The sequence below is a fragment of the Microchirus variegatus genome (genome assembly GCF_963457635.1).
Source record: "Microchirus variegatus genome assembly, chromosome: 12".
Classification (NCBI taxonomy): domain Eukaryota; kingdom Metazoa; phylum Chordata; class Actinopteri; order Pleuronectiformes; family Soleidae; genus Microchirus; species Microchirus variegatus.
The window spans coordinates 21,099,817-21,125,018 of NC_139813.1; the positions used below are offsets into that span (position 1 = coordinate 21,099,817).

The 25,202-nt window shown below is 39.8% G+C and overlaps 2 protein-coding genes across 3 annotated transcripts in view; both read right to left on the reverse strand.

Moving 5' to 3' along the window:
* Positions 1-474: 474 nt before the first annotated feature.
* pals1b (protein associated with LIN7 1, MAGUK p55 family member b) lies at positions 475-13,378 on the reverse strand. The gene is made up of 13 exons (XM_083899033.1): positions 13,019-13,378; positions 11,934-12,142; positions 10,096-10,173; positions 7,092-7,214; positions 6,600-6,761; positions 5,573-5,650; positions 5,167-5,350; positions 3,798-3,866; positions 3,608-3,679; positions 2,783-2,944; positions 2,070-2,272; positions 1,623-1,733; positions 475-1,077 (listed from the first exon to the last, which is right to left on the reverse strand). Exons 1-13 carry the CDS (start codon positions 13,344-13,346, stop codon positions 901-903), a joined length of 1,956 nt encoding a protein of 651 aa, XP_083755159.1. The 5' UTR covers positions 13,347-13,378; the 3' UTR covers positions 475-900.
* A 5,723-nt stretch (positions 13,379-19,101) lies between these two features.
* gphnb (gephyrin b) overlaps positions 19,102-25,202 on the reverse strand; it is a gene marked incomplete at both ends in the record, with an annotated part of 84,536 nt that continues 78,435 nt past the window's right edge. For both annotated transcript variants that reach the window (XM_083898331.1, XM_083898330.1), the window contains 10 exons: positions 19,102-19,235; positions 20,613-20,709; positions 21,593-21,696; positions 21,818-21,882; positions 21,976-22,049; positions 22,918-23,005; positions 23,144-23,265; positions 23,495-23,648; positions 24,726-24,784; positions 24,967-25,086. In XM_083898331.1, the coding sequence (XP_083754457.1) occupies positions 19,102-19,235; positions 20,613-20,709; positions 21,593-21,696; positions 21,818-21,882; positions 21,976-22,049; positions 22,918-23,005; positions 23,144-23,265; positions 23,495-23,648; positions 24,726-24,784; positions 24,967-25,086 (1,017 nt within the window). The remainder of the gene's footprint in view (positions 19,236-20,612; positions 20,710-21,592; positions 21,697-21,817; positions 21,883-21,975; positions 22,050-22,917; positions 23,006-23,143; positions 23,266-23,494; positions 23,649-24,725; positions 24,785-24,966; positions 25,087-25,202) is intronic.

Consider the following 25,202-nt stretch of genomic DNA (forward strand, 5'->3'; position numbering starts at 1 on the left):
TTTAATAGAACATGATGTCAACTTTGTGAATAACGTAACAGTTTAGAGGTAAATAGACGATAAAGTAAAGCACATGAATGCACAGCGGTGTGATTGACAGCTAGAATTGAAAATGGAAGGTCAGATTCTTATGGGTGACGTCACATACTGTATTTTTTACATCTTTGATGTAAGAAGAGCAATATTGAGTTTATACAAACAGGCAGATACACGAGGTAGGTCATTCACTCTGTACATCACTTCCTCACACATTTTTATTTAACACTTTCCAAGAATTGTGCTTTTGATTTAATTTAAAAAGGACTCTGCATAGAAACAACACTGTATTTGTTGGGAGTTTTACTAAAAAATAAAATAAAAATCTGATACTGACTAAAAGTAAACCTTAGATGCAAGGTCTGTTATTTACGTGTAAATGAACCGTGAGACGACACTAATACTGATACCGCTTCAGATGACAGATTCTGAATGGAAGACGTTTTACACTTTCAGCACAAACACGTGCTCTTATTTTGTTTCATGTACCGTTTTTTGACGTCACGCGGACAAAAATGCGACGATAAAATATTTTGCCTTGAAAATACATATGTACAGTTATAAATAAACTATAGAATAGAAATATTCCTATTTGTTAAATAAATGACTTTGCGTAAAACTTGAAACATTAAAGCAAAAATCATTCACTAGTAAACCAACAAACAGAAATATTCTTTGATAATCCTGAGTCCTCGTCCCTGCGACGTGTGCTCGACGACTTCCTCTAAAAAACGAGGAGCGTGAGTCAACTCACCAGTGTCTGTCCTTCATCTCTTCTCCAGTCTCCAGGAACAATTTTGGTTTTGTTTTTATTTCTCCGTTTACCTCGTGGTCTTTCCCTGAGACGTGTTGCAGCGTGACCCTCTAGCACAGCCAGGACGTGGGCACCCACTGCGGCTCAGTGTCCAGCTTGTCGATCAGTCTGCGCAGCTCGGTGAACGCCTGCTCTGGATCCACGTTCACGATGGTGGCGTCAAACAAGTGACGGAAACTGTCCTCCATCTCACGGGCCTTTTCGATCACGTCCTTCAGCTCCTCTGGCTGTGCACAGAAGACGAAGGTGAAGAATCTTACATAGTACACTCATGTTTAATTTCATTGTTTGATTCTCATTAAGGATGTCTGTGTCTGTTGGTTATTGATGTCATAAAGGGGTGCAACTAGGGCTCATCAATGATAATCAATGAATTGAGAAGCTTTCTTATTCTTCAGCTTCTTAAATGTGAATTTTCTTTTTTCCCCTTATTTTTAGCAGCTTCATCTAATAAAAGAAAACAGGAAAAATTTATATTTTGATTTTCCATTTCAAGATCGTCCATATTTTTCAACACTTTCTCACATTTTATCAATAAATACAGAAAATAATCGACAGATTAATCAATTATGAAAAATAATTGTTATTTGCAACACAAGATGCAATATTGTGTATTTAAAGAGCTCATAAACACTCTATTTTTTAGTTAGAGATAATGACCCTTTCCAGTTGAAACCAATTTAAGAAATGTCTTAAAGTCCTATTAAGTTTTATTTTGAAAATAACTGCATGCATCACATAAAACTCTCAATATTATTAACATGGGTATTACCTTTGGTGTTTTCCCCCCTGTGGCCAGCAGGGTGCGGAGTCGTTCCTGAGCAGGAGGCGCGATGAAGATGACGTAGGGCTTGAGGTTGGAGGAACGCAACACTTGTAGTGACTGACGACGACAGGAAGCACAAGGTTTGACATTAGAATATATATATATATATAAATAAAAGTACTTTTTATATATATATATATATATTTATTTTGATTTAAATTTGTGCAAAATATGAAGTTTCTGACTATTTGTGTTGCCATTATATTTTCTTAAATAGGTAAACCAGACATTTCAATGTGATGTTTTTGATAAAGGAATCACACTTTTGTGTTATGCATGTTTTATCTAATAAATAAATAAATACACAAAATATATCAAAACTGTGGTTCTCAAACCAGGCTCTGGGTTTGAGTACATCAGAAACGATGCTGCAGACGGTGTCGCGTCTCTTACCCTCGTGTGCATGCAGAGCAAACCGATGCGTCCCGAGTTGACGATGTGTCGGACTGAGTCGGTGCTGGTGCCGTACAGATTCTTCTCGTACTCGCCAGACTCGATGAACTTCCCCGCTCCCAGGTCTGTTTCGAAAGCAGACCGACTCACGAAATGGTACTCGCGCCCGTTCTTTTCGTGTATCCTTGGGTTTCTGGTCGTGTCTGGGTCATGGAGAACGGTTGATTTGGATTTATTGCTGCAATCTTCTAGCAACGTTTGCACAACATACAACCGTTATAATTTAGAGAGTTTTTTTGTGCTACAGGTCCAGTGTTTAAATCTAGGGAGGGTGAATCAGCAGAAATTTAATACACGATCTAGAAGTATGTTTATATACATGTATAATCACTTTCACTTTGATTTTTGTAGCCTTAGAATAAGCCTGTATTATATATTTTAGTCAAGGGTTTTACTCTGCACTCCATGTTTCCACAAAAGCCTGAAACAAACAAACCAGACAGTGTGCCTTACACATTCAGAATCAGAAACTTACCATGCAAACACGAACTTTTGAACGTGAGGAGTGAATGGAGGATATTGCTCTTTACAATCTGCATTAAATGTCACTAATTCTTATACACTGGACCTTTGGAACTGACAATTAGAATCTTTGCTTGTGTATTTAACACTTCCACGTCTGGACACAGGTCTTGACAATAGTGTGGACTTACGTGGCACCGCGACAGCAAACTTCACCGGTTCAACGGACAGAAGCCTCCGACGCAGCTCTTCGTGGCCGCTGTTCGTAGGACCGATCAGCGCGATGGGTCGTTTACGGTTGGCCGGCTGGTGATACAGGGACATCTCCTCGTAGGTCAGGATGTCGTCATATTCTGAGAAGAAGAGGAGACGGTTTAATGAAACTCTCGCCTGAGGAGGCGGAAATGAGGTGAGAGCATTATTTTGTGTTTATTTATGTTAGTGTAGAGATTAAAACATAGACAGGACCTGACATAAAAACCCCAAAACAAGGAACTAAAAAGCATTAAGTGCAACATGGGCAAGAGTAAAGTGATACTCTTCTTAACAAAGGTACCAAAAAGGGAAAGTGACACCCAGTGGAAAGTGACATGACTTAGTTAACCTAGTTCCTCGTTGAGTCATGTGATAAATGCAGGAATAAATGAGAGCTGAAGGTCATCTGCACACCTAGTGTCAGTCTTCAGTCACTATACGTGTGTTTATTCAGGTATAAATGTGTTTCTGTGTGTGAACCAATGACGCCCACAGCCACAGGTTGATCCAAACCATGAAGAAACGTGCTGGTGCGTCCTAAGATGGCGTCTGTGAGAGAATGTGACTAATCTGAGTCTGGTCTGGTGAAGCTGCTGGCAGAGCGACAGCTAGCAGGTGAGGTTAAGACTGAGAGTGTGTGGACACTTGGAGACTGTCCAAGGCCGTCACAGGTGGAGTGTGTGGCTTCTCTTCTTTGTGTTAATGTTGAAGAAAGGAGAAGCAGGGAGAGATTACAAAGAGGAAAAAGTAAAAAGTCCTACCAGCATTTTTACTGAAGTTCGACATGTTCTTCTTCTTTTGTTTCTTGCTCTTCTTTGAATACCAGTTTTTCCCTGGAATAAAATTACAAGTGAGAGATTTAGCTGCCAAGCGTGGATTACCATGTCTCCACACACTTCAAAAGCGAGACGTTTGAGTTTGTTAATCTTATGTGTGATTGTTATTATCCACCTGGTTGCTCTCGACTCCTGTCTGTTACAGTCTTCTTCAAGGACTCTCTCTGCTGCTGGAAGCTTTTCCCTGAGAAAGGAAAATAGAAAAAGCAGTCAGCTCAAAAGCTGTATTTATTTAAAACTTTCTGGTTTGCGTTCAACAAAATGTCTCACAGGATAGATGATGTTTTATTATGTACCTAAAATATTTTTATACCTCCTCTTAGACTTTCCAGACAGTCAAAAAAAGATGCCGTATTTTTACACCAGTCACAACAACAGGTCTGGGTCAGTGAGTGCTCACTAATGATTATGAGGTGTTTGTTTTAATCTGCTTGATGTGCCAGACGGGTGGCGTTTGCTGCCAGGATAGTTCAGGTGGTGCCAGGTCAGTAATCAGTCACACACTAAAGTTTCCAGCGCTTCAGCTTCAGACTGTATTACCATGTTCTGCTAGAGCTGGAATTAATAATAACCAATCAGGCTATTTTGAGAAGTGCTTTTATGAATTATGCAGTTATTCAAAATCTTTGGTATCAAGACATACTGTTTATTTTATGTGTGCTGCTAGATTTAACTTAACAAGACATATTAGAGGCCGTAAACCATTTAATCTTTTGAGTTGACTGTAATTTAAAAGCAGTGCTGTTATTACGGGATGTCATGGACTAGTGTGTTTTCTCACACACTGAGCCACACTCACTGTAGACTACACACTACTGTTGAAAAGTTTGGGGTCATTTAGAAATGTCCTTAGCACCTTTTTTCAATGAATATACAGAAATACACTCTATACATTGTTAATGTAGTTAACGACTATTCTAGCTGCAAATGTCTGGTTTTTAATGGAATATCTACATAGGTGTATAGAGGCCCATCCAGTGTTCTAATGGTACTACTTCTAATCGCGTTAGAAGGCTATTGGATGATTAGAAAACCCTTGAAAACCCTTGTGCATCATTGCACAAGGGTTTTCAAGGGTTTTCTAATCATCCAATGTATTACTGTGATTTTTATTCACAGTAATACATTTTCAGCTGTGCTTACAATGATGTTAGCACAGCTGAAAATGTATTACTGTGAATAATAATCATTATTTCTAATGAGTGGCAGCTCTCGGAAGTTTAAAATGATAGAAAAGCAGCAGTAGCTCAAATAACCACTCCCTGCAAACCAAGACCATCTGTGAATGCACAGATGGTCTGTTGCACCTTGAGGAAGATGGGCTAGAGCAGTAGAACCACACCACTCCTTTATTATATATCTTGTGTACCTAATAAAGTGATTTTGTTTTCTAAACTTAAAAAAAAAAAAAAAAAAAAAAAGATAATACTTTGTCCTTGTATCAACCCTTGAGAAAAGCACAGCATTAAATATTAATATTCTACCTGGAATGAGTCCAGCCAGTGGCTGGTTGTCCTCGTCTCCGTCTCTGTAGGCCTGCCACCAGCTGGGGTCGTCCTGACTGATGACATGAAGGATGTCCCCCTTCTGGAAAGACAGGCCCAGCTCCCGACACGGCACAAAGGGGTCATCGGAGGGGTCGTAGTCAAAGTAGGCTCGCACGTGCATCTGAGAAAACGGGTTTTAAAAACAACGACAACAACAAGGCTGGTGTTTGCATGCGTGCAGACAGGTGCTATCACACTCACACACACACACACACACACACACACACACACACACACACACACACACACACACACACACACACACACACACACACACACACACACACACACACACACACACACACACACACACACACACACACACACATCATTATAGTCTTACCACAGTCTGTCTGTGTGGAGCAGGTTTGATCTGAGAGCTGGGGATGAGGAGGAAGGTCAGCGTGCCTTGCATTTGTTGCTGATGGGAAAGATAAGATGTGATGAATTAAACATGACAGGGAACTGTATTTCCATAAAGTAATGTTTTTGCTGGTAATATTGACCTTGGGGCTCAAAACCTTTCAAAGTTTTTATTGATATGTTGGCGGATGTGTGTGAAATTTTGAATGGGCTTATGTTAGTCAGAAACAATTCGTCAGATATTGATGATAAGGGTCCACTATTGTTCGATATTGTATTGTAAAAGTCACTTAGGTTTCTTGCCTTGGAATACACATGTTATAGGTAGTTTGGGGTCACTTAGAAATGTCCTTATTTTTGAAAATGGAAAAGCACTTTTTTTTCAATGAAAATATACAATGAAATATACTCTATACATTGTTAATGTGGTAAACAACTATTCTAGCTGCAAACGTCTGTTTTTTAATGGAATATAGGTGTATAGAGGCCCATTTCCAGTGTCCGAATGGTACATTGTGTTTGCTAATCGAGTTATAGGCTATTGGATGATTAGAAAACCCTTGTGCAATGATGATAGCACAGCTGAAAACGTATTATTTTGAATAAAAAAATCATTATTTCTAATCTTGTCGATGTCTTGTAGAGTAGAGCCTGCCATCGAGGCCGAACAGCATGCTTGAAGTTTTGACACAAAAGCTTAAACACCAACGAGGAAGAACGACAACCTTTCTGGTCTGCGAACGCCACTGTAGTTCTCACACACAGTTGGTAAAGGGAGTGGAGGATTCTTTAGTTTGTTTCCAGTCTGCAGCCTCACCATTAATTACAAATTCTCACATGCTGGTCCTTTAAATTATATTTAAATTTGGCATGGGACTAAAAAAACTTTATATACAAGTCACTCAGCGTGGAAAAAATAATCTCAACAGCTACAGACGAAACCTTTTAAATTCCTATCAACTGCTGTGAATGATGTGACGATGTCTCTGTTTAACATTTGCACTCACCAGTAAGTCATGCACTTCATTGATGTGTTTCCCACGTATAGAGATGCCATTGATCTCCAGGATCTCGTCTCCCTCGCTGAGGAGCCCGCTCCGCTCGGCCGCTCCGCCTTTCACCACACGACTCACCACCACGCTGTCCATGTCGTTACGGACAGTCGCACCCTGGTGGGGCAACACACAAACACACGAGTCTCGGGTTATCCTTAAAACTGGCTGCACATTATAGTATTTAGACGTGAATGAAACATAAAACTGATCATTGTGTAAAATGACGTCTGTGAGAGGCTTGAATAGAGAGAAACGTGTCAACATAACGTCTAGAAATTACACAGACAGGCATTCTGATGCCCTGTTTGTGGGTATAATGACACCGACACACCCACGTGATAAATCACACACAAAACACAAACAAAATCCCACGCTACATCAACATCTAATGGTGAATACCCATATTTATCCTGAAAAATGCCACTGACGACGGCGGTGTCTCACCAGAGGAGTGTCACGGGCCTTCTCTAACCGCACCAGTTTAACCGTCTCGTCGAGGGACTGGGTCGCGTCTTCGTTTTCTGCCATTTCCTGCCCCGCCACGCTGTCGTGAGCCTGCATCAGTGCCTGCCACATAAAAACAAATACAGAGACACAAATAGAAACAAACAGTACGTACAAACAGAAATATTACACACACACACACACATATAAGAGGAAAAGGGACAGACAAAAACATAATGGAGGAGGCAGGCGTGAGATAAAGAGAACGACCAGGAAATATTATTTTTTACAGGGTAAAGTTTGTTTATTATTTTCGTAATCGATTAATCTGTCGATTATTTTATCCATTAATCGTTTGGTCCATAAAATGTCGTTCTCCGATGTCTTGTTTTGCCCACAAACCAAAACGATTCAGTTTTAAAGATTTCTTTGTTATGTGGAGCAAAAAAAAACGATGAAAATATTCACATTTAAGAAGCTAAAACAATCAGAAATCTCGTTTTAATCATGAAAAAAGCTTCAAACCGATTTATCGATTATCAATATAGTTGACGATTCATTTAGTAATCGATTAAATGTTTCAGCTCGGCGAAGTGACGGCAAACTAGTTTCCAAACTCCTCTCTTTAAACACCTGCTCCCACTAACCTACTGTCCATCCTTTTTAACGAGAGCAGTCAGCAAACCCCACCTCGAAGGCAGGAATAATACAGAGATTGCTCCTCCGCTTCATTTAAAATGACAAGCGCTTTGTGCCGCATAATTAATAACTGTCGGTCCAAATTAGTTTCTCTGTGCTGCGGCGAAAGGGGACCGGAGAGCCTGGAGGCCCGGGCTCAGCTTTGGCATACGCACAATCCGTCTTAATCTGTCCTTGCGTTTTAGTAGTCAGGATGCAACGCCATCAATCATCAAACTCTTTTGTCTTTTCTTTTTCTTGCGAGGATAACGTGTGCTGGAAAATGGAGGAATGGGCTGGATATTGTGAGTGGATCGGTTTCTTTCACACACATTGGGCCGTCTCCATCGAACCTGTGACTCATGTGAGAGACCGACGTAATCTGTTCTGGTTACTGTGCCACAAGGCAGGCTCACATCACATCACATCACATCACATCAAACTGCCTCTGCTGGCTACATGGTTCCAACTCAGCAGACGGGTTAACAGACCAGTTGGTCATTCGCATTGTCACATGGGTCAAATATCAGAGCCCTGCTCGGTCATAAAACCTTCAAACCGTAAAATCACCAAAGGCTGATTTTCTCACCTTAGTGGTGCTCAGTTAATGGACGATGACAGCATTAAAATGTAAATGCAAAAAAACAACAACGATGCAACGGCTCAGTTGAGTGTTAACTAGATATTGGACATGTGGATGCACAGGGAAACCGTGGTCAAATATCTCAAATATCTTTTCATAATGCAACACTTCACACAGCTGCAGTAATAAAGTCCATAAAGCCTGGTATACACTACCGTTGAAAAGTTTGGGCTCACTTAGAAATTTCCTTATTTTTGAAGGAAAAGCACTTTTTATTTTCAATGAATCTAACATTAAATGAATCAGAAATACACTCTATACATTGTTAATGTGGTAAACGACTATTCTAGCTTCAAACGTGGTACATTGTGTTTGCTAATGGTGTTAGAAGGCAATTGGATGATTAGAAAACCCTTGAAAACCCTTGTGCAATGATGTTTGCACAGCTGAAAACTGAAAAAATCTTTTTTCTAATCTTGTCAATGTCTTGACTATATTTTCTATTCATTTTGCAACTCTTTTGATGAATAAAAGTGTGACTTTTAATGGAAAACACCCAAAAAATTGTATAGGTGAGCCCAAACTTGTGAACGGTAAATAGTTGGAGTTTGGGCTGTCCTGAAACATTTGTGGTCCTCGTCATGGACAGAGACTTCAGTCCTTTCCCTAAGCAGAAGAACTCCTCCACCTCCACTCTATTTGTTCACAAGCACAGATTAATAGTCTGAGAAGAGGTATTTTTCCCATTTGCAAATGATGGATTGCATACACTTTAAAATCTCTCACAGTTGAAACATCCTCCTCTGAAATATCTGCTCACTTTACGCTGATGCTCTGTCATAACAAGAGGCCACATTTGTTCACCGTTCATATTATTTTCCAAGACTACGACTCATATAGTTGCATTAAATGACACAATTGATCATTTTGGGATCACAGATCAAGCGCAGACATCTTGTCTGATATCATCAACTTAATGTTTAGAAGAGAGAATTCACCTCGCCAGGAGGACAATGTGTTCCCCCATTAACAGTGGCCTTAATTTATCTTAATGACTGTATTTGTCAATGACTTCCCTGTTGCCAACTGCAAACACAAAGAGACACACACCGGTAAGATCTTTGCATTTTAACAGTGCCCTTTTCTTAAAAAAAAGTTAATTTAAATGAAACCGACAGGCACTTTGCTGCAAAGAACGACCCAATCATGCGTTTTCATTACCAGAGAAAGATGAACCACATTACACCCTGATTTGCATAATGGCCTATTTCTTGAGATTGATCTTCCTATCGAAAACCCCATATTGACCTTGAAAACTTTCTGCGACCTTTTGAACGGCAGCCAATAATCCCAAAAATGAAATGAACGGGTTACAAATGATTTAATTTGTAAAACAATCATCCGCTCGACCCTGAAGCGTCCAATAAATCCTCGCAAATGGGTCACGAGCGTTGACACGACCTTATAACTGTATCGCACTGAAGTCATCTGTCTTTTAATTGAGAGCATGAGGCGGCAGCAGCGCGGTGGACAAGAGAAAATGTCCTTCACTTGTCTTTGAGCGGGAGTGGAAGTGGAGTCTGTATTCCAGTTTTCTAATTATAAGAACATCAGGTGAATAAATGAGTTGGCCTGTAATGCTCTGTAGGCTTTCTGAGTCTCACTGGTGTTACATTTATAATCATAGTGTGGGGTCAATGCGAGATATGGAAAGTCACGGCTTAAATATTATTGATCTCTGACCTGCAGATGAGGATTTGTGAGCAGAGACCTGAGCTCCGAACCCTCCTTATGATGACTCGTCTGCAGAATCTTCTGGACCTGAACACAAACAGCCACACAGCACAGGAAAGAGATGGGGAATAAAAGAGTTGAACTTGAATTATCATGAATGTTTCATTAGTAAAATAAAAACTACGATCAAAACGAAGTAAAGTCAGATTCCTACTGCTCACTTTCTGAAAATAAATGGTCTTTATTATAGTGTGTCAGAATCGTCAAAGGTAGGTGTTATTTTCACTCATTTCTCATGAATATTCTGCACCTCTGATTAAGATTATCAACTTTACACCAGCGTCTGAGGAGCAGAACACAAAGATATTTTATAAATGCATGAATGCACCCTTGACGATAATCTTTTAATTGACTGAGACGCACTGTCCTCCAAACCTTAAGGCAGAGCTCTATTTACAGATAAGATATTCCAAATGTTCACGTTTGACTCACAGTAATGATCTTTCCTTTCAGTGGCACCCTGAAATTATAATAATTATAAACTGTGTTTCATACTGTTTGATCATAATAATGACATCATTTTTCAACTGGTCCAAATTGTATTTTGATTTAACGTCGCTTTGTGTTCGTGCCTCACATTTAAAATTCAGTAATGAGCCAAGTGAGCATGATAAAATGACTTTGGGTTCTCATAAGTAAAGTAATGTAAGGTTTTTGGGGGAAAAGCAGCTGGCTGCCCACCAGTCACAAACTCCATTTGCCAGTTAAGCAACCTGCTAGTGCTAGCTGTGTAACTAAATCACACTTAAAGTACAACAAGATACTTTCTCACTGTGTGTTTACACTTAGAGAGTTATATCTAAACAGATTTAACAAACACAAGATTGGAAAGCACCCGTTTGATTTAAGGGCAAACTTTGGTGCTTGTGTCATTTGGTGGCTGCGATTGTTTCTTAACCTGCGACACTTGGCATATTGGAGATCTGTTACTCCGTCTTTCTGCCTGTTCCTTTTTTTTCTTCAAAGCTCTCACTCACAAGGTGAGGCATCTTCCCCACCCCCCCACCCTCTCCAGCAGGGCAGTGCCTTAGCCCACGCTGCCGTAAGCTGCTGGAGTTTCTTTTTCTGGCTGCCCAGATCCTGGCCTCCTGCAGCAGCACCCAGCCAGCACCCAGGGTGGCTGGGAGATTAGTTTACTCAAAGGCCAATCAGAGTGTCACACAGCCGCAGTCACTTAGTTTAAACACACACTGCAGCTCAAACTACCATGGCCACAAACACTGATTTACTGTATGTTACAACCACTACTGACAACACTGGATTATCGGTGCCCTGTCCTCTGAATGGACTCTACAGAGCTGAAGTATCCCGTTGCATCAAAACAAAACAGGTAAAAATCACAACACCAGAATGTCAAAAGTTGACACTAATCTTAAATTTCTGTCTTTTTACGCCGGGGACTCGGCTTCGATGTGTGTCAGGCTGCGTTTGAGCGGCTCAGCTTGGCAGAGAAACAAGTCAATTACTGTCGTCTTGCTCGAGCAGAGACCGACTGACTTGTGTTTTGTTAACGGGGGGAAGTCATGTGAGGCAAATTCCCCAATCTACTCAAACCTGAATACTAGTATAAGTCAATTCTTTCTCTTTGCGCTGGAGCTCAGGAGACAGCACTGTCAACTTATCAAAGAAGAGGAAGCAACGAGTGGATTTACATTGAGTCAAACATCTTCATTCTTTTCTTCACTTTCACTCACTTTTTTATAATCACTTTTCGGCAAAAAAGGTCAAATCTGTTTAAAAACACTAATAACGTGTGGTACAAACTATTTTTTTCTGTATAAATGTACCTCGTGGCAAAGATCCTGTGCTTGTGCTGTGAGCGGCGAGGTGGGCGTGACCCTGCCGATCTGCTGCGACACGGCGCTGTAGATGGCATAGGCGTTCTTGAAGTCTTCCTTGGTGAGGAGCTGCGCGATCAGCTCCACGTCCTGCTGGCTCTGCGCGTCAGTCAGGCACTGCTGAATCCAGCTCAGAGCCTGCAGCAACTCGCCGACTTCTGAGAGAGAGACACAAGACACAAGCGAGCAGAGAATGTTTAGAGGCAATGCCGGGAAACACAGAGACTAAATAACAGAGGCCCCGGGGAATGTTTACGCCTCTAAGAGGTGCCAGCTTTAATTTTCCTAACACCATAGAGAAGCCATATACCTGTATAAAGCAACACAATAGGCGTATATTTTATTTATCCTCTATTTAGCCAGGAAGATCCCATTGAGATACAAGATCTCCTCTTTCAGGGAGTCCTGGTCAAAACAGTCAAGTCAAGCAAAGGGATAAATATTTTACCAGACCACTAAAGATCACGAGAGACGGCAGAGTTGGTTCACTGCCATAAAACACAACGCTCAAATCGAGCATACAACAGTTTCCACACTCATGAAAAGCACTCAAGGACATTCTAAGGGTCAGATAGATTCAGAACGTCAGGTTCTGTGATATATCCCTCGATTTAAAATGAAATCTGACTGTTTAAAACCGGCACTTTATGCAGAAGCTTTTCCTGCCTCCGTAGCAGTGTAAACAAACGGAGTCACATGACGTCCAGAGCTCCGTATCCCAGGTTTTAACATTTCTGATCTAATGTTTTGAATGTGGTGACCCACAGTGACAAGGCCCACTTCACTAATGATGTATGTCAGTTGTGTTTTTTGGTCTGTTACTGTGCTCTGTTCCTCACGTGATGACACATCACCCTCCTCCACTGCAGCGCCCTGCTCTGTCTGCTGAAAAGTCCTAGTTTCTTTTCACAGACTTTTTTGTGAAACCTCACAATTACCCATTCTTCTTTAATTTCCTCCCCTCCTTTGTAAAAATCCCCTCCTCCTGCCACCTCTTTGTCCCCATCACTATCACCACTCCTACACACACTCACCAGCTACAGGTTCGAGGTAACACACGTCTTTGGTGGCCTTCTCTTTTCCCTCAAACGTGGGGTTGTCGATCCCCACCTTGGGGTTCTGTGAAAGCTTCTTGAGCCTCAGTGAAGCGTTGGGGTCGATGTCGTGCTTCCCCCGGCCGTCTTCCTCTCTCCTCTTCCTCAGCTCCTCCTGGTAGTGCTGGATCCTCTCCATGTGGGCACTGCTTTGTGGAGATTTGACCAGGCTGCTCTCTTCCCCCGGGCTGTCCACGGCCCTCTCTCTTTGGCTCATGGCCTGACCAGAGGCCTCTTGTGCATAACCGTTCATATGGGATGTGATCATCCCTGCTGCAGCTGCATACGGCTCAGACCACCCCAGCGTTTAGTGAAAGCTGCTCGAGTGTTACGAGGCACCGGTGCTGAGACTGCTCACTTCAGGAGCCATAGCCCAGGAGTGGAACATGTGGACCTTTATGCTCTTTATGAGATCCTGAAAAACAATCAGTTAAAATGGAATTAGTTTAAAATCGTAAAAAGATGCATGCAACACAATTAGTAGTGGACATGAAAAGGAAGGCCTGGGTAATGTAACTCAATGTATATTAGAGCTAAAACAGTCGTCTTACAGGTCATTTTTTGAATGTATTTATTTTTCTTGAACAGCATTGTTAGGAAAGATAAGACAATAGAATAGTTTTAACTAGCCATTTGGTAGAAAAATATGTCAAGCACTTTAATAGCTGAATAAAAGGTAGTTTAAATACAATTTAAACAAAATGCTACGTTGTTACAGCTTCTTAAATATGTTGATTTTTACATTTTGGATATGAATTATCTTGCTATAGATCAGTGTCATCATTTACTCTTACCTCCTCTCACTGATCACAACACTAATATAACTCCTGACATGGAGCATCGGAATGTAAAAGACACACCTGCTAATGCCTGATGTTCCACGGTTGTGAATGTTTTGGATTATTATCTATTTTAGGGATGCTACATGCAGGGCGGATAATCTATTACATATCTTTATATAAGAATATATCACAGAGTGCAAACAGGTCTTCATCTTTTACCTAATGGCATTAGCTTCTGTTTAAATACAAGGTAGTGTCTTAGGTAAGGCAAATTGACTAAGCCAACTTGGAGGTTGACCAATATGACGTGTAGTACAAATCAGAGCAGTCGATTGCAGATACATGATACTCAATTTTTCTGGCAGATATATTAAACCAATTTTCTTTTCCTGCAGCTGAAAAAAAATTCTGTTTAATAACAAGAGAAGATACGCAAAACTTAAAAACATCTTGAATCCAATCTGCATTTTATGTCTGTAATGCAAATATAAGTATAAACTATACAGGTAATCAAAGAAAATTTACTTTTGGATGAAAAATAGAGTTTTGTCGCATTATAAATACGTAATAACTTCCCAATCTAATGCCAGATGCAAATCATGTTACTGCTTAAATACATGCAGTACATGACTCCTTAAATCAGGATTGTAAAAAAAAGATATCATCCATGTTAAACTGTTTATTTACTAGTTAAATACACCTTCATATAAACACAACTCCTTCATGAAAATCCACTTTTGAGGCTCATATCATAATCATACAGTCAGTCATAGACACTGACGCCACCTATCAACACATGGCGCCGCGTCCCCTCCTCTACCTGCTTCCTCTCATCTAATTACGTCTGGCAGGTCTATCCCTGGGCTCCAAAGCCCTCCCCTGCAGCAGCATTTATCTCCACTTAGAGTGGTGTTGTATGGCTGACAAACAGCAGAGACTGCCAACCCACCATCTGTTCCCGTGGGCTTAATTAAGGCCGGGGATATCACGCTTTTTCCTGAGAGGCTTCAGCGGGCGACAACACTGTGAGGGATGCTGGGGAGAGGCAGAGGGACGTGGGTAGAAGAATAATAATGACAGCAAGTCAACGCACACTAACATAAACATATGCCAACGTATGACAATCTTGCTATTAGAGCTGATGATATTGATATGGTTATTTATTATTGATATGATATTGATGTTACCTTCTGTGACAAGAGAAAATGTGACAATAAAAGCTCTCCCCACAAAATGTTCACTATACTGACACAAGAGGATTTGGTAGGAGATTATGCAGAAAGACACTGACAAAACACAATATATGTTAATTTAAATTGGGTGAAATAGGACATTTATTTTCAGAGAAAACCATATCTTATACTACTCGCTCTGACGTATTATAAAGTCAGTATTTATGAGTACAAATACCACCATAATATCCTCACCTTTGCTGGAATGCTGTTACATGACGTTGTGTACTTTTGCTGAATCATGTTTGCAGATTTTTTAAAAATTGGCCTTTATATGAAACTTGGATTAGACCTGCAGAGAGTCTTTTTTGGGGGTTGCCAAATACATTTCAGAATTTTCTCCTAGCCTTTTTCCTCAAGACATTTAACACTTTTTACTTATGTGCATATTTTAGCTGCGTCTTTGTAAATATCTTATTATTATGCCTACTTAGTATAGTGTTTATATTGTATAAGAATGTGTTCTTAATCTGTCCTGCCCTGGTTAAATAAAGGTCAAACAAAAACATTTAAATTTACAGGCATAATAACTGTAGTTAACAGAGAAATTAGCATGATAACTCAACAAAAGTTTGTATTGCAATAGAGTTGTCTGTAATATCAAGATAACAAAAGTTAAATACATAAATATAATCTTTTAAAATTGTGTACACACATTTTTAGACATTTGAGAAATGTTTCTCTGTTTAACAAGTGTGTGTGTGTGGGGGAATCACAACGACATACACATACATGCAAAAAAAGGAGCTGCTAGCTTGTTTTGTGATATTAAGATATCTAACAAATAAACAGAAATAAGTTCACAAAAGAGTCACTGAAGCAACTACCGCAACACAACACGAGAGAAAACCCTCCAACAGTGAATAATTCGCTTTAACAACACAATGACGTCACTCTTTTAGAAGGGAACACCGTTATCTGCGCCCACATTAGCGTAACAATAGCAACTTAGATTAGCTTATTAGCTTGGTGCCGCTAACTGCGTAGCTGTCCCGTTAACCGAGAGCGTGTACTCACCAGTTCACAGACACGCACACAAACTGAATGAAATGTGCCTAAATATGCGGCTTTTCCTTTAAAATCCAACTCGGTATAAAGAAGCGGGGCGTTTAATTCAAACTCGGACGGTCCAGGAACAGCGTCAAAACTCTCCGTCTTCACGGGACCGCGTTCAGCCGCCGCAGTGACTTCTGTGCAGGCGCTGACGGGACACTTGTGGCCATTGTTGATGTGAGGCTAAAGCTAAGCCCGGTGTTTTGAGTCCGTCTCCCTGGCAACAGCGCGGCTCTACAGCGCCCCCTCTCTGCGCTCCCATAATTATACAACAAGTGTAGACTGGTGAGAAGAAAAACAGTTTTTATTCATTCAAATTCAACCTCTTATGACAATAAAGTGCAGAAAATAGTGAGTTGGTAATAATGTAATTCTAATTGCCACGTAGTTTGAGCCCCATTGGTGAATTTATTTCTTGAAAACCGTGAATCTGCAAAGTAAAAATATCAATATTTAACACAGAAAATATGTCAAAAATGAATAAACCGCTTATTTCAAGCCACTCAAAGTGAGTTTTTCCTAATTATCTATTGTGCAAAACGTGATAAAAGCCTGTGTTAATCATCATTTTGTAGTTCTTATCCTGGATTTGAAGTAGAAAATACTAAAAACACGAAGGAACTTTATTAATATAGTATATTTTAATACATATGCTCATACTGACAAATGCTATGACTATCCTCTCATTGATCCCCTTTAAAAAAAAAATCATACATTTATCATTTTTTTAATTATCATTATTATTATCACCACCAGCTAATGGGATCTACTGTCATTTCACCTTTGCAGAGCACAACACAAAGTGTCTGTGTGAATATCTTCACCAAAGCCCCTGCTCCATTCTCTGGTGAGTTAATCCTTTGTGACACCTGTGCTTAACCTCTTTTCCTTCATTAGACTCTCTCCTGCCAGCTCCTGACTCTTAAATACTTACCTTTTCCTGGAAAGAGAGACAGTTAAACACTCCTTCTGTTCTCTGCACTGACTCATTCTGAATCATTGCATTTTTCTTTCCCTGCCTTGTTTTTTGATGGAACATACGAGTGTAAAAATACTACCTGCAATATGGGATTAGGACATTTATATTCTGATAATAAATAAATAAATAAATGAAATCCCCTTTGGTGGAACTGCAGCTAAAAAAAAATAAATCAGGGAAAATAATAAGGGGCTTTAAAAATGAAATGCAAATATAACCAGTAACTGTGTTTAAAGCTGTTTATTTTAGCGTGGGGAGGGAGTTTTGCATAAATGTACAGTGTCAAACCAGCAAAGACAGTCAAAATTAAAAGTTAATCAAAATAGGATCCATTTTTTTTTAAATTGCAAAAAGATTATTGCAATATTATTTAAATTTATAATCACTTAAAAGTTGCACCTCCTGACCAGACTAGAAGTTCACAGGCCTCCAGGTCATTTTGAGTTCGAGTTCCATAGCTGTGAATGATTGATGATTTTATATATTTTAATATATATATATATCAGTTTCCTGCTAAGGTGAAAGGGCATTGCTCATTTATTCAAAAGTCCACACACGTCGCTAAGTTTTAGGCGACGCCGCCTCACATCTTAGCACCAAAAGAAGAAAGTCACCTCTTTTTCTTTAGATATATTTTATTAAAAAAAAGGAAACCCAACAAGAACTTGTTTTTTTTGTGTGTTTTTTTTTTACATAATCATCAAGGATTTTTATTATCTTAGTCTCTTTCATCAGTTTCATATCATTACAGAAAATGTTATAGTACAGCGTTGTTCAATGTCTCCTCATTGCTTAATAATAATAATTTCCTTAGGAGTGCTGGTCACATATATCTGTACAATATGGTTCTTTTTTTTTTCTCTGTACATTTTTTGTGAAGTTGGTTAAAAAGGCTGTCAGCACTTAAAGAAGCTGTTTCTTTTTCGTTGTCTGTTTGTTTTGTTTTTTGTCTGTTTTTTTTTTCTTAAATAGTTGATCAAATAAAAGATTATTTTTCCCAGGTTCGGCTCGCCCCATTTGCGGGGAGGATGATGCGGAGGAGGAGGATGATGGGGAGGAGGATGGGGAGGAGGAGGGGGTTTGGGGCAGAGTTTACACCCGGTAACCGTGAATATAAGGAAGCTTAGGGTTCTGGGCTGACTGGGGCATGTGTCGTCGTCGTCGTTGTCGTACACCCCCCCCCCCACCCTCCCCAGATGTGGCTCTCCCAACATCAGCGTCCCTGCCCAGGCATTTGGCACTGCGCACATAAACAAGACTCACAAGATAAACAACAAGCAAAGCTCTTTGTGAAGCCATTATGATGCATACTAATGAGAGAAAAACAGAAGTGTCACCTCGATGGCCGCTCAGAGGAGGAGGCGGCCTCCGCGTGCCTCCTCTTCCTCTGTCGCTGAACACTGTGGGAAAATCTGTGGAGTTCTTCCTCACTGTTTTCTTCATTTCTCAAAAAACTGATTTACTTCTTCTTCTTTTTTTTTTTTTGTCTTCCACTAACGATGAGAAAATAATATATATATTTTTTTGTCCTGGCAGGCACCTACAGCTGTCTATTAAAATGCTACTGCTATAGATAAGGTCTAGCATTGAACACACAAAGCAATTGCAATGAAAGGAACAAATTTGCCTTAATATAATAATGATAATAAGAATAATAATGATAATAATAATAAGAATAATCATAATAATATATTACAGAATAAATCTCTTTTTATAATTTGATTTTTTCATTTAAAAGTTATATTTTTCTTTGTTTGAAATACTATAATCTTTTTAAATTAATTTTTTTCTTCTTCTTCATATGTATCTAGGTTGTGATCGAGATGTTGACTATACCTCAACGTTATCCAAATCAATAAAAACTAGCTGTGCCGTTGCATATTACAGAATAGTCAATGATATGTGGACATGCACCGTGAACCACCCACTCCGACCCGCGCTACGTGACGCCGAGCTCGCCGTCCCGCCGTGACGACATCATAGCCGGCCGATGACCATGACGTCGACCACCTCGCCCTTGTGCAGCTCCACGTATTGCTCTGTTTTCGGAGGTAGCATCAGGAGCCCGTTAGCGCTGCGCATACTCATCAGCCGGCTGCTCACCTGGTTCCCTGCGAGGAGAAAAACACTTAAGAGTCCACCACAGTGAAAGTAGAAATAAATGATAGTAAAACTCAACTTCACGTACAATAAATCCAGAGAACTTTATGGTGTTTGTTGTACATGTTTTTAATGTCTTATCTACACTCTAAATTATCTTTAACAGCACAGTTTTAGGACATTAAATTCAAGTTATTAAGAGTTTCCAGTTATCCATTGTGTTGATTAATTGTGAAGTGTGCCTCACATTCATTTAACTAATGTCTGTATTTCACACCACGCTGCAATCTGAATATTCAACAGAGCGATGCGTCGATTATTCAAATTCTTGCAGCTCACGAGTATTCTCTCACTCAATCACTTATGCATTAGCTAAGGTATGAGTACTATTCTAATTTAAGTGAAGACAGTAAACTGTAAAGTTGTTATTTTTAGCCTACTAGTTTTTGGTTTTCAGAGTTTTTGTCTTTATTTTGCTTGAATTTAAACTTGTTTTCTTGAATTTCTTGTGACATATTTAATCCTTTAATGATGTGTTATAAAAAGTCAGACTTGTGTTAAATTATGTTTCTTCTACATCATGTATAATTTTGTCTCTACTCGGTGAAAAACACACAACTAACTCCAGTGCATGAGCGCTAAAAGTCAAAGTAATTCAGGGCTCACAGTGACACGAGCAAAGAAGGAGATGCATTCAAGAAACCTTGCAAATGTTATCAAAACATCATCATCAAACAGCAAATTATCATTAATTTAAACAACATAAAGGTGCATTATGTAATAAATCTAAAACAACTGTCTATAAAATCTTCCTAATATGTCACAGAGACTCAGGAATAATGTTCATATAACAAACTGAACTCACCAACAACAACAGTACAGACAAAATATTTGCATTAAAAAATATATTTTGCAGACTGCAAATCATGTTTATGTTTTGAAATCATGTTTTTGGCATGTGGCGCCACCTACCGCCGCCTACCAATCATTGCAGTCAGTAGAGTCTCAGCTGCCGAGCAACCACGGGTTGCCAGTTACGTCAGAAAACGAAACCTAAAAGACCTCTGTGTTTTGAATTGGAATGTAGTAACTGTTTTTGGCCACATTCGTACATATGGCACCTTTAACTTTCTATATTGAAACTATGCATATCATCAGAGTTGAACTAGTTTTTGTTAGAGTGTCTTTTGAGAGACAGATTTAATCAACACATTTCTGCCTTCTGAAAAGTGAATGTTGCAAGGGAAAATGTTTAAAATTATTTGAATCTCTGAAAAAATTATACTATCAATCATTTATTTTCTCAGATTTATGTCATTTAATAACTTTCTCATTACGTATAGACTTATTTTGAGCTCTTGTGTGGAGGCTGGATGACTGTGTGTTACCTGTGCTCTGTGCCCATGGCAGAGGTTCCTGGTGATGCCATGTCAGAATGCAGCGATGGTATTCAGGGCGAGGGTCCAACTTCACATCGCAAGACAACTGGAGGAAGAAACACGTCACTTTTTATTACACTGACACAAAGACAACCCATATCATCCGGGATAGCTTGGATTAAGTTGGATTCTTATTTTAGTAAAGACCTAAACTCATAATTAAGTGATTTTTATCCTACTCGTTTTTACTCTCTTTTTTAAAATTTAGACTTGTTTTGTCATGTTTAATCCCTTAATTTAAATATAAAAAGGGGGTCAACACAGATTAAGGTGTATTTGTACCACAATTCACCATAAACCATTTGTGCCACACAAATTTTTTATTATTATTATTATAATAATAGACATAGAGAACATATGTAAAACATAAAGATAGTTTTTAAGTGAAATACTACTTGACCTGGGTCTGACGCCATCTGCAAAGGGGAAATTATCTGTCTTCTTGAGGTGATTTCAGGCCATCAGTCCGGCCACTAGGTGGCAGTAAAACATTCAAGATGATTTCTAACTGCTTCATAAAAGCAAGTGATGTAGCACAGCACTGTGGCACTTTTTAACTCTGTCATTTCACTATATGTATGATATTATTCAGATTTTCTTATTTATTTTTTGAAAAACAAGTATGTGTTACTGTGTCAGAGTAAATTAATCTTGTAGACACAGTAGACAATTTAAATTGTTTATCTCCGCCTTAAAAAACACATGAATTAGAGTGAAAATCACCTTTGAATCATATAATAGTAGCCCATTTCATCTAGGAATTAGTAAAGTAATATCTGATGAGCAACTGTGCAAAAGTTGATGCTAAAACAGTGAACCAGCGCAGTTTTACAGATGTTTTAAGACGCGGCGTTACTCTCTGAAACCAGGCCGACACCAGTGTGTCACCACCGCACTGGTGTGTCTCAGGGCCTCCCCGTGCATCCTACCCTCGCTTTGATGATGGTAGGCCTAGGGTCCAAAATGCCCTGCATCTTCCTTAAGGCAGGGATGACAAAAAGATTACAGGTGACAACAGCGGACACAGGGTTTCCTAGGACGAACGGACAGAGGCAGAGAGGGAGGGGGCGGGGCGAGGGGAGGAGAAATATATGAGTAACATCTCTTCAGAGCCAGCTGAGTAAATCCCTCTTTCTCTCAACTTCACACACTACCTGGGAGGGCAAAGATTAGTTTGCGAGCACCGTCCATGTCCAAGGTTGCAAATGTTGTTGGGAGACTGTAAGGGAAAAAACCCACAAAACATAGATTTTTAAAAATCTATTATTTCAGGGAAATCGTCTCTTTGACCTATTTGATATATTTTCCTTACCCTGGTTTCATGAAAACACGACCAAAGTGGATCTGAGCATGGAGATCGATATCCATCACCTGCTTAAGGTAGTCCTGAGAATGATATTTAAATAAAAAGCCTCTCTCAATCAAAACAATCAAAGAAAAACAAACAAAAGTCCTAGTTTGATGATGTTGGGATGCAGCATTGCATCATGGGAATTGTTGTCATTTTGTCTTGTTCCTTCCTCACTCTATTTTTGCCCTAGGAGATGACGTTTTATTAAACTGCAACCAAAATAAAAGGGTTCTTTTATATGAAGACTACTCAATAAATATATAACATTAGTCCTGTTATTTTCAGAAACTTTAATGCAGACATTTTACATATTATATCCGATTCACGTATCTCTATTTTACTTTGCTATTGATATTTCTAGCAACTTGTACTTTTACTACATTTAGTCTAACTATCTTTGTTAATCGTTACAACAAAATAAAACCAGAAGAAGAGTTTCGTCATAGTCTGTATTTATGTAGAGATTTTCTAGTCTTCACACATCTTTCACACCCATTCACATGCTTCAACATGGGGTTAAGTGCCTTGCTCGAGGACACATAAACTAGAAGAGCAAGGAATTGAACCCACAACCTTCCAGTCAAAAGACAACTCTCCCTACCACTGAGCAACCATGGCTCAATCCTAACCCCACACTTTTTTAATTACTTTTTTCACTTAAATAGAGACTTTTACTTAAATAATATTATTAAAAAAAGTGACTTCAACCTCTACCAAAGTCACTTCCTCGTAAGATACTTGTACTTTTACTCAAGTATCCCTTTAAGATAGTTTATATAAGACTGCTAAAAAGTATTTGTGTCTGTTTGTGTTTTACAGTAAATTACAGCATGTCATCCCACTTTCTGCCACATGGTGGCAGTAAAACACAGCGTGTGTGCACTCTCCCCCATCGCTGCTCACCTTCTCTCCCATGGACACTCCTCCTGAGGTGATGATGACATCAGCACGGCTGATGCCTTCATTCAGAGCGTTGAGAAGGTCATCGGGGCTGTTGGGAGCACGCACACGCACACACACACACATGGACGAGTAAATAATGGAGGGATTAGGAAAAAAGACAACTAGAAGAGGAAGAGGCAGAGAGATGAAGAAGTCTATATTTTGAGGAACGATTGTGAAGGCCTACTTGTCTCCCACGATGCCCAGATTGATGGTGGGGTAGCCGTGTTCCTGGATCGTGGCCAGCAGCGTGGAACGATTGCTGTCCCTGATCTTCCCAGGATGGAGGTCATCCTCTGGATTCAGCAGCTTCCACAACAAAAGTAGAGAAATTTAAGAAAAAAAAATCACTGATTTTAAATTCTGCAGCTCCCTTTTTAAACGTCTAACATCCTTTGCCTAAGGAATTATCCCCATTTCTCTGAAGGAGTTTGAATATGGACCGACAGTAGAGTCGTCCTTTCACAAAAGCATCTGGGTAAAGTTTTTTTGGGGGGGGGGCGCGACAGAATCAACACACTGGAGTTTTAATCCTTACCTCGTTTCCTGTGGACATCACGGCCACCACGGGGAATTTCTGGACCTCCACCTCGGTGACGCCGACCGTGGCCAGGAGGCCGATTTCAGACGGGCCCATGTGGGTTCCCTTCGCCAACACACACTCGCCGCGCTTGATGTCGTGACCGATAGGCCTGTGGGGAGATGTGCGATTAAAACCTGTACAAAACATATATATGACATTGTGCATGCATCAGTTTAATACGTATTTTACATATATTTTGTACTTTTAAGACTCTCGTTACATCACAGTTTTGTAACTAGAAGCACTTGGAGAGCACAGACCTCCACCAGGGCAGCTAAGCCCCCCACAAAATAGCGATAGCGTCTACGGATCACGGCCAATATTTTATCACTTGTTTCCTGAAAATTTCAGCCAAATCCGTCTGCGACTTTTTAATATATCTTGCTCACAGACAAACGCCAGCAAAAACATATCCCTCCTGGCGGTGGTCAATAACACAGTCGTAGTATAATTTTAATCATATTTTGAGGTAATAACAATGTAAAAGTGTGATCAAACTAAACCAAAACAGGTATGTGAACATGGTTAATACACAACTACCACTACATATGTGTTCAAGAATAAGAATGTTAATGAGGAAAGATGAATTACCACTTATCAAAAGATATTATAGTGATGGAAGCCAAAATCAATTCTCATTGCCAAGCTATTATATTGAAACTATTATACTATTATATATACTATATACTATTATAACTGGACTCGTCACACTAACCTTCATTAGTTTGACACTGCGTACTATCAGATGTATACAGGGGATGTTGGAAATGTTGTCTATTTATAGTGTCCCGTAAATCTTAAAGGTGCATTATGTAATAAGAAACTGGCCATAAAATCCTCCTAATATGTCACACAGACTCAGGAATAATGTTCATATAACAATCTGAACTCACCAACAACAACAACAGTACAGACAAAATATTTGCATTAAAAAAAATCTTTTGCAGACTGCTAATCATGTGTTGAAATCATGTTTTTGGCATGTGGCGCCACCTACCGCCTTCTACCAATCATTGCAGTCAGTAGAGTCTCAGCTGCGAGGCAACCACGGGTTGCCAGTTACGTCAGAAAACGAAACCTAAAAGCCTAAAACCTCGTTATTTTGAATTTGAATGTAGTAACGGTTTTTGGCCACACTCTTACATATGGCGCCTTTAATGGCTGCCCTACACCAGGAGACACTGACCTGATGTCCTGCCCTGGACGAGCCTGGACGAGGATTCGTACCTCCAGCTCCTCTGTGCCCTGAAACACACAAACCAGTGTGTCGGCTCCATCAAAGTGAACACATACAGTTTGCCCAAGTGACCAAGACGTTTCATTGTGAGCTAACCTCACAACACTTGCTATAATGTGAAGGTAAATTTGAGTTTGAATGCTCTGTGACTTACTTGTCGTCTGTATGTGGGGTGAAAATCCACACTTACGTCTTCAGACTCGCGCAGGAGCTCGGTGTCTTCCACCTGGACGACAGCGTCGGCCCCACAGGGGATAGGAGCACCTGTCGTTACCCTCATCACCTGACCGGGCATCACTGTGTGAGTGGGCTGTACAGGAACACAAAGATTACAAATCTGCATTTGACTGACATTTATTACATGCACTACCGTTCAAAAGTTTGGGGTCACTTAGAAATGTCCTTATTTTTGAAGGAAAAGCACTT